We start from the raw sequence: 10,814 nt of genomic DNA, 5'->3' as shown, positions 1-10,814 counted from the left end.
ATTATGGCACTTGAGAATAGCAACCAGAACGTGACTACAGAGTTAGTTAAGTCTAAACTTCTCAACGAAGTGTCGAAAAGCGAAGATTCGACCAAACTTGATTCTGCTCTACGTTCGCGAGATGTCAAGCCCAAAAAGGTTAAGAAACCTATTGTTTGTTATGATTGTAACGAACCTGGTCATAAGCGCCCAGATTGTCCTTTAAGAAAGATAAAGAAGAAGGCACAGGAAGCGGCTTCAGTGGTAGCTCTTGGTACCAGTGCTAATGCCTGTGAAGACTACTGGACTATAGACTCAGGAGCGACCCGGCATATGACATCGAGATTGGAATGGTTCGAAAATTTAAGATCACCAGAATCTACTACAAAGGTTACTATTGCAGATGGTACCAAGATAGACAGCGGCGGTATTGGTGATATATCAATCCACTCTGGTTCTACTGTTAATAAAATAAAAGATGCAATTTATGTACCTTCTTTAAATAGTAATTTGATATCTGTTTATAAGGCTGTAGAAAAAGGTTATAGTGTACTTTTTGATAAAAATGGTTGTAATTTCTATAATTCTGATACCTTTTCTTTTGTAGGTGACTCTATTCTTCACGGTTCGCCCTATAGAGGTCTGTACAAATTAGACTGTACTGTCAATATGCCTCGCGATGTAGCTTGTGATGTGCACTCTGACTCCGCTACTAGGTACCAGTTATGGCACAAGCGTTTGGGTCATCTGTGTCGCATCGGTATGAACCATTTAAGAGATAGTCATGTAGGTGTAGAGTTTACAGAAATTGACAAAGAGAGTTGCGTAGCCTGTATCGAAGGTAAGCAAGCTCGCAAACCGTTTAAGAAAATAGCCTATAAACCAGCTACGTCTTTGCTTGAGTTGATACATAGCGACATCTGTGGACCGATGTCAGAAACCTCTCTACAAGGTAACAAGTATGCCTTATTATTTGTAGATGATTATACACGCTTTATTTTTATATATTTTATTTCTTCGAAGACAGAAGTGAAAGAAAAGTTTTGCCATTTCCAAAAATTAGTGGAACGGCAAACTGGAGCTCAAATAAAAGCTGTTAGGACGGACAATGGAGGTGAATATGTCAACAAAGAACTGTCAGATCATTTTCGTACTAATGGTATTGTGCACCAAACGACAGTGAAGTACAGTCCGCAACAAAATGGATTAGCAGAACGAACTATACGCTCAGTAATCGAGAAAGCTCGTTCTATGTTGGCACAGTGTTCTCTCTCCAAAGCGTATTGGGAAGACGCGGTACAAACTTCGGTGTATTTAAAGAATAGGTCCCCCCATCGCGCGCTTAACAACTTAACTCCTTTTGAGAAATTGTATGACCGTAAACCGAATCTAAGTAACCTTAGGGTTTTCGGGTGTCGAGCTTTGATTCATGTACCTGATTGTCAACGGAAGAAATTTGATATGAAAGCGATTGAATGTATCTTTGTTGGATATTCAGATGATCCAAATAGTTACATATTCAGAGACCCTCAATATCCAAGAAGGTTTACTAAGTCACGTGACGTTACATTCTTCGAAGGTTGCTTCACAAGTTTGAAGAACAATAAATTGAATGAAGAGCCAAGTACGTCCAAAAACGTTCCAGTATCTGGTCCTGTCATACTGTTAGACAATATGAGACCGGTACAAGAACGAGAAGATAGGTTGGTAGAGTCCCCTGCTCCTGTATGCGAGGAAAATGTATCTAGAGAGTCGAATGCCTCTCCTAGTACTATTCATGAGGCAAATGATATGTTACAGGAAGAATTTCATGATGCTTCTGCTGATCCACTTCCTGAAACGTCATGTCCACCTGAGACTGAGGTATTGGAGGACTGTCCTGTGGTAGAAGATCGGAGATATCCAACTAGGGATAGAAAACCTCCAGATTATTTCTCCTATCACACATTAGCTGAGGACAGAGAACCTCAAACGTACTCTCAAGCCATGCGAGACGATGACGCGGATAAATGGAAGTCAGCCATGCAAGATGAGTATGATTCGCTAATGAAAATGAATACATGGAAGCTGGTGGACAGGCCTGATCGTAAAATAATTCCCTGCAAATGGGTGTACAAGTTGAAGACAGATACACACGGTAATATCACTAGGTATAAAGCTAGACTAGTAATAAAGGGCTTTAATCAAGTCGCGGGAGTAGATTACCACGAGACTTTTTCGCCGGTGATCAGACATTCATCTCTGCGTACTTTATTTGCCTTAGCCGCCGAAATGGACCTTAAAATGCATCACTTGGATGTCGACACTGCCTTTTTGAATGGCGACCTAGAAGAGGAGGTCTACATGGACCAGCCTCAAGGTTTTGTGAAGAAGGGCCATGAAGATAAGGTATGTCTCCTGCAAAAGTCCTTATATGGGCTAAAGCAAGCCCCTCGTGCGTGGAACATTAAACTTAACGAAACCTTGTCTAAAATAGGTTTTAATAGGCTGCCTACTGAACCATGTGTATATAAGAAACTCATTGGTTCTGAAATAATATTACTGGCCATATTTGTTGATGACCTAATTATATTTTACAAGAACGACACTTCGTATGTCAAAGTCAAAAGTGATTTACAAAAATACTTTTCACTCAAAGACTTAGGGCCGTTGAAATATTATTTAGGAATAAATATTGATTGTAATGATGGAAAAGTTACTATAAATCAAAAGTCGTACATTACTTCGCTACTGAAGAAGTACGCATTACAGAATGCAAAGGAATTTGACACGCCATTAGCTAATAGCAAGCTAGCTGCTGATTCTGAAGGTAAGGAGTCAACTTATGATTATCAGCAGATAATTGGCTGTCTTATGTATCTTGCTGTGAATACACGGCCAGATATTGCGTTTGCTGCCAGTTATTTGAGCCAATTTAATACTAAATGTGGCAAAATTCATTGGTTAGCGGCAAAACGGGTGCTTCAATATTTAAAGCGCACTATAGATTATTCTATAATCTATAGGAAAACTGGAATACCTCTTATGGGTTATACGGATGCTGACTGGGCAAATTGTACCAGTGATCGGCGCTCTTATACCGGTTACTGTTTCAAACTTGCAGATGGCCCGGTGTCATGGGCGTCAAAGAAACAGCCTACAGTGGCGTTGTCGTCAACTGAAGCCGAATATATGGCACTAACAGAAGCAGCAAAAGAGGCTACATATTTGCGTAGATTCATTGCTCAGGTATGTAGCAATAATGATCAATATCCTACTATCACTTTATACAGCGATAGTCAGAGTGCACAAAACTTGGCATATAATCCCGTAAACCATGGTAGGACCAAGCACATTGACACGAAATTTCATTTTATTCGGGAAAAGGTGTCAGATAATATTATAAAACTAAAATTCATTAGTTCGAGCAATATGTCTGCTGATGTGCTCACCAAATGTCTGGGTAAAACTGCACATCAAAGATGTATTCAAGGGTTAGGTTTAATTAATTTACCTAGTTGATACCTATATTTTTTTGAATTTTATGTTTTATAGTTCGTTGGTTTTATCTACTGTTTGGTTTGTGATGTTACATTTAAAGTATTCTGTTATGAGCAAGTTTATGTACAGAGAATTTTGATTATGGGCGGGTGTTAAAATAGGTACTCTATTGTTGTACATAGGTACTGGCTATTTTTATAAGCTTTTGTAATCAAATTTCTATTTCCTTATATTTAAACTTGACTGACATAATTGTTTATACTTTACTTCAATACAAATTCCAATCAAAGCATGTCGTTTCTTTAACAATTTACTACAAATCGTACTTACACATCATAATCAAATGCTTAAATTGAATTCATTTTTAAGCAACCAAACATATTAATAAAATTTTTTTCAGATTTTACAGAACATGACAAATGTCATACTGACTTCGAAGTAACTATTCACTTCGACACGTAAAAAACTTATTAAAAACTTAAGTATGTGGTACTAAAAATGTCAAAAAAGTGGAGTACCTAAAAATTTTTATTTCGGTAATAATTAAAACCTATAACTACTGGGCAAAAGCTTTTAGTTCCTCTTGGCTGGCCTAATGAAATGAATACTAGTGCGTGTATGTTTTATGAGTCTGTGTATTGTAATACCCATTTTCCGGAGTCAAGAAAAGGACGGCGCAGCAAGCGGAGCGTGCCCGCCCGGCCGCGTGTAGTGCTTGACGCCGCGGAAATCATTAGCGTGCGCGACACGTTGGACCTCACCTTTGTGGCCGGCGCCGCCGCCTACCTCCGGGATCGCGGCTCCGACGCACTGCTCAAAGGTATTAAGATCGTAAGAGAAAAACACCGCCAAACGCTTCCGATGCAGAAGATCCCCGTTCAACTTTTTTTATGTACAGTCAAGATCTAAGATATCTTTACACTTTAGTACTTTATCAATGTAAGCCTTCTGATAGTTTTATACAAACTATCAAACATGAAGTGACAGCGACAAGGTAATAAAGTTTAAAGATATCTTTGACCTCGACTGTACCAAACGAGTCTCTTACAGAAACATGTTTTTTTTTGCAGAATACATGGAAGAAATGCGATCAGATGTTGAGATACTGGCTTGCGGCTCGATCAAGAATTTGACCGCGTTCAAAATACCCGACACGGACGAGAATTGGTGCTGTTTGGTAAGTTAAAAAAAACATTACTTTTGTTACGTTCGTGGGGTGGGTTCGTGATTGAAAAGCACTTTTAACACCGATGAATAAGAGTAGGATTTATTTCCACACTGTTACTTAACTTTACAAAACACTTAAAAAACAGTTCACAGTAATTTCGCACTCGAAAACTCACTTACAAGTCGCTTTGATTCTCTTCGATGTTTATCGCTCGGTATCGCATTCGAAACTCTCTCCGCCGCAACCTCGCCCGGCTTATATACCCACAGTGAATCGGTCCCAAAGTTCGAGAATAGTCCAGCTAGGACGTCATACCTACATCTCGAATGTTCCAGAAACGAGTAGTGTTTGTCTCTTTCATGTGCTATCTCTCTCACACAGTTACTAGAATATTCCAGAAATAGGGTCATCTGTGTTTCTCTCTCACACATATAGGCTATCCTTGTCACACACCTTCTCGAATGTTCTCAGTATAGCTGTCTCGTTCTAATCATGCTATCTCTTTCACTCCTATGGAAAATTTCGCCATATACTGAAATGTACTTGAGAGGCCCATAAGGGGTCCTGAAAACGCCTGAAAACGGGTTTTCAGGTTATGGCGTCATCGGTTAGAGGGTGGCCTGAAACGGACTGAAAACATGTTTCAGGCGCCTGAAAACGACGGCAACTTGGGTGAAATTTTGATAAATTAATATGTGATAGAGCATCCTCTGAAACGGCCTGAAACGGTATTTCAGCCTACTGAAAACGCTTCCAATGGGTCGAAAAAACACGATCAAAGTTTCCACCTAACCCACCGCCGTAACACTTTTTTTACAAGCTTGTATTTAGTTTCACCTATCCCGTTGTCTGTTAGTCTGTCTGCCTGTAATCAAATCTTGCAAGTTAAATTCGACCAACTTCCAGTAGTTGGATTGACTTCAAATTTGGTATATCCTAGTAGTCGGTCTGGCCAGGATTGTCTTCACAGGACAGAACTCTTAAACGATTAATGGCATCTACTTGAAATTTGGTATGCAAATGTAATTTGGGTGACAATACAAGTACAGTCAACAAAAAATACAGTCAGCAAAAAAAATGCATTAAAAATTAAAATTTTACCAAAAACTTATTCTTATGTCAATATAGAAAACATTACTTTCATCACACGATTTTAAACCACCCGTCTTGCTCTTTACCAGACTGTCTGAAGGAGGGCTATGTTGTTTCTTTTCCTAAGTACCGTCGAGGACACTGAATTGCGTACACGGGGGCCGCAAATATAAGTTATACTTCGGCAACTCGGCGCAAACGAGTATTGAAAATGCCGGACTAAACCGAATGTAAGCGCCAATGCAATAAAAACCTTATTGCGCTAGACGCAAAGTAAACAATGACAGATACTGGCTGATGCTGTCAACCATACCTAATTAAATCCACTTCATTATATTCCTTCTACACTAACCCAGTTTTTGAACAGTTTTATTCGAATTTTTGTCACGAAGGTAATAATGTTTGTGGGACGTGCAGCCGGGTTTTTTAGCCGGTGATAATCTGGCACTGTCTGGGCCCTCCCTTCCCCCTTCCCCTTGGATTTTTCCCGACTGCACGTATAAGCACCTCATATACAATTAAAGAACGCTAAAAACAAGTAAACAGCAGGCAAGGACCTAATCTCTGGACCCAATGTCAAAAAATACTTGGTTGTCTTGCGCAGGAGTGGAGCGTGTGCGAGGCGCGTGAACGCGGCTCGGGATTGGCGCTGGTGCTGGCGAGCGGCGCAGAGTTGGAACGCTTCATCGCCGCCGTCGAGCGCGCTTTCTGCAATCTCACGGTCAGCACCTACTTTAATATTTTATTTGAAACGGGCAACGTACAAATTAGTCACATTGTCCATTAGGCAAAACATTAACTAACCAGAAAAAAATGTACATCCCGCAATCTATATATATAAAAGGCAAAAGTGATTGACTGATGTATCAACGCACAGCCCAAACCGCTGGTTCTAGGGATTTCAAATTTAGCACGTAGGTTCCTTTTAAGGTCTAGGGGTGCACTAAGAAAGGATTTTTCAAAATTCACCCTCTAAGGGGGTGAAATGGGGGTCCAAAGTTAGTATGGGGAAACAAGATTAGTAAGACTATTTTATTCGAAACTTCACAGGAGTATTCTTAACAACAAATAAGTAAACACGTGTTTCAGGTTTTTTGAAAATTCAACCCCTGAAAGGGGGTAATGTGGTGACAAAGTCAATCGAAAATCAATCGTTGATATTTCAACGCACATACCAAACCACTGGACCTAGAGACTTGAAATTTTGCACATAGATACCTTATACAATGTAGGCATCCACTAAGGAAGGATTTTTGGAAATTCTAACGGTAACGGGAAAGAACGGGATTAATATATTCGATTCCGAGTAACCCTATCTCAGTAACTGTAATAACTAGACTTCAAATTAGATTCACAAATAGGTATAACGTAAATTAAAACATCGATTTCAGGATTTTTGGAAATTCCCAAGGGATAAGGAAAAAACGGGATTTATATATTCAGTTTAACTGAATTCTATGAACTATAATTACTAGACTCTTCAAATTTGGCATAGAAGTAGGTGATTATAACAGTAAAAAACTGTTTTAAGGAATTTGGGAAATTCCCACGGGATAAGGAAAAAACGGGACTTATATTCAGTTTAACGGGATCGATTTTTCATTTTACTGGTCCTTGAAAACTGATATTTTGCATATAGGTTCCTTGAGGAGTATAGGGGAAGACTACAAAAGGATTTCCCGAAGTTCTGACGGGAACGGGAAAAATGGGACTTTTCGTTTTACTGGTCGCAGAAGGCTGCACTTTTGGCATGTAAGTTGCTTGAGAAGTGAAGAAAACCATTAAGAAATAATTTCCCGAAATTCCCACGGGAAAGGGAAAAAAACAGGATCTTTCATTTTAATGGTCCTAGAAAGCTGAAATTCGGCATGTAGGTTGTTTGGGGATTGTAGAAGAGCGTTAAGAGAGGACTTTCCAAAATTCCAACGGGAACGGGAAAATACGGGATTTTTCGTTTTACTGATCGTAGAAAACTCAAAATTGGCATTTAGGTTCCTTGGGGAGGAGTGTAGGGGAGCACTACAAAAGGATTTCCCGAAATTCTGACGTTAACGGGAAAAACAGGATTTATCGTTAGTATTATTGCAATTTTACATTAAACAGCATTAGTATTATTGTGGAACCATTAAGAGATAATTTGCCGAAATTCTCACGGGAAAGGAAAAAATGGGACTTCGTTTTACTGGTAGAAAGCTGAAATTTGGCAATGTAGAGGAGCACTGAGAGAGGACTGTCCAAAATTCACACGAGAACAGGGAAAAACGGGATTTTTCTTTTTACTGGTCGTAGATAGCTGAAACTTGGCAAGTGTGTTCCTTGGGGAGTGTAGGGGAGCATTAACAGAGCATTTCCCGAAATTCTTATGGAAACGGGAAAAAACAGGATTTTGCGTTTTACTGGTTGTAGAAAGCTAAAATTTCAAAATTCAAAAGTTTATACTGCACGTACGCTGCAAAAAGCTCTTTAACCGACTTCAAAAAAATGAGGAGGTTATGCATCCGTTATATATATATTTATTTATGTTTGTTCCCCGATTTCTCGCTCAATTGTGGACCGATTTTTTAAATATTTTTTTATTCGAAATAATATCTACTCCTGAGATAGTCCCATTGTCACCAAATCAGAATCTGATGACGGAATTTCAGGGAAATCGAGGGCAACCCTCAAATTTTGTAGGCACGCATTACGGTTTTTATATAATTATCTCGAGTTATTTAAGTATTTGCGTCTGACAGACGCAACGACTCATGTTGATGAGCTGATGATGGAAGGTTAAACTCCTTAACGGTTAGGAGTTAGAGGAAGTTTCTTTAAACATCATATGCACGTATAGGTAGACCTTTAGTTGTATTCTTTCTGGTTATTCAGGTGAGCTGATGATGGAAGGTATAACTCCTTAACGGTTAGGAGGACACATTAAGTACCTACACCAAACCAATCAACTTATTACGTAACAAAATTTATCCATACCTGTAAAACAGTATACTGTGACAGGACAGGCTGACAGACCTGAATTTGGCACACATGTAGATAAAGTATCATAGGAGTGCACTAAGTAAGGATTTTTTGAAATTCCCATGGGAAAAGGAAATATTTAACATTGTCTGCTTCTTGGTTGTTTGGGGAATCTCTGGAAAAACTGAGCGGATTAAAAAAAACTATTAGTAAAAGCTTTTTAAAAATCGATACCCGAAATAATAGGAGCCTGTTTCAATTCAATCGCGGACAGTGTGGTTTTCTCTTGAATTCACTTTATCCTGCGGGAACAATCCTATGCCGCGAGGTACGAAGTCGCGGGCAAAAGAAGCACGTGGGTTTTCTAAAATTACACCCCTGACCTAAAGATGTGAAACAGGGGTTTAAAGTTTGACGAATTATGATCATCTAGGTTGATTTTTAAATTCAAAAATTTGCAAATATAATCCTCCGAAAAATCAATTATGATACAAAATAAAGATCATAGAAAGTAAATGATCTGTGTAACCCAAATTTAACGCGAGCGAAGCCGCGGGCAACAGCTAGTTGATGATAACTATTTCTTGTCACATCAGCCAACCTAAAAAGCATTAACGCCATGTCTGAGGCCGGCTGAGTTAAAATACCCACAAACATTCCCGTGTAGCACCTACTTTGTAGTACTTTGGCGATCCTAATGCAGCCTACCTAATCCAATGTCTCTGTCTCTTTCTTTCAAAATGTGGGAACAACTAAACTAAAACATCAGGGGAGTTCTACGAGCGTTTCAATCGCTATCAGTTTCCTGACAAATGAGCGACAGTTAGGCTGCTTTTACCATCCATTGATTAGTGTTAACTGATGGTTAAATGTGATGCCGTCTCCGTCTATTCGAACAAAACAAATAGAGACGGCATCACATTTAACCGTCAGTTAACACTAATCAATGGATGGTGAAACAGCCCCTTAGATTGAAGTTTTGATACATTAAAATTGTACAGTTTTCCACCAATATCTGATACAACAAAGCGTGCATAAATACCTAATACAACTGTATTTCTAAGTCCAGTAGAACATGTCAGATATTTTTGCACGCTCAGCTGTGCCAGATTTGAATGCATGTGACCGTACTTCAAGCATGCTGTATCATCAGCATGCTTGAGGATGGTCAACATTCTAGGTAATAAGAATCGGTGTAGAACAACAGCATACTGATAATGATAACAGTTAAAATGCTGACAGGACTACCCATCGCGTAAGTGAGGTTTATCAACTCTGAAGTATAAATACCACTTCGAACTCCAGGCATAGCATCTGCCTCGGGGAAGATATCTATTGTGGCCTCCTCTCGCATTAATAAAAAGTACTTATCCCACGAAAATGTTAGGTTTTGTCGCAAGCAAACAAAAAGTCTCTTTCTAACTAATCAGTAGAAATAGTAGGGTATTAAAAGATTAATGCTAATTGTTACCACAAAAATGTAACCGACCGGTCTATTGACTGTTTCCTGATCTACCTTGTCCTCTTGGTCTCATTCTAATGTTGTATATTGTTTTGCAGAGCGAGCCATTCCCACTGAGCGTAGTGGAAGCTTCGAAGTCCGCTTGTAGCACCGCCCACTCCAAATTCGAAGCAGAATGGACGCACATGTTGCCTCAGCAGTAGATACAGTAAGGTAACGTAGGGATAGCGGATAACCGCGTTTGTAAATGAGCTCTAGATTAATGAACAGATGGATTATCGACTTAAATCGACTATTTATCAATTATGATACCGTAGCTTTCGTGCAATTCTTTCGACGCAACTATAATGTAAGTTAGTTTGAATTGTGTACGGTTCGTCCGCTCTAATAGTTTGCATGAGCAGCCGCTACAAGTATACTGCCGTCTCGTTTCAACGTCTGCGCTGGAAAGACGGGGGGGTTACTACGAAATTCGAGAATCGTACCGTCCCTCTCACTCTCGTATTAAATAATATTAGCGTCAGCGGGATGGCAAGATACGAAGTTCGAATTTTGCACTTCGTCGTATAGGGCCTGCGTCGGATATTAAATATGTCGTTGTTGCCCATACAGACTATTGGAGCGAACGGTCTGTAGACCAACAGTCGAAAAGTAAGAGTAGATTTATTTTAATATAAG

The 10,814-nt window shown here is 39.4% G+C and overlaps 1 protein-coding gene across 1 annotated transcript; it reads left to right on the top strand.

Moving 5' to 3' along the window:
- Positions 1-4,059: 4,059 nt before the first annotated feature.
- On the top strand, positions 4,060-10,590 carry LOC141440205 (uncharacterized). The gene is made up of 4 exons (XM_074104669.1): positions 4,060-4,279; positions 4,530-4,636; positions 6,324-6,440; positions 10,235-10,590. The coding sequence occupies exons 1-4, from the start codon at positions 4,060-4,062 to the stop codon at positions 10,337-10,339; spliced, it is 549 nt and encodes a 182-aa protein (XP_073960770.1). The 3' UTR covers positions 10,340-10,590.
- Positions 10,591-10,814: the final 224 nt, after the last annotated feature.

This window comes from Choristoneura fumiferana, chromosome 22 (genome assembly GCF_025370935.1).
Source record: "Choristoneura fumiferana chromosome 22, NRCan_CFum_1, whole genome shotgun sequence".
Taxonomy (NCBI): Eukaryota; Metazoa; Arthropoda; class Insecta; order Lepidoptera; family Tortricidae; genus Choristoneura; species Choristoneura fumiferana.
The sequence above is the reverse complement of the archived record's forward strand: the minus strand, read 5'-3'. Positions and strand labels throughout refer to the sequence as shown.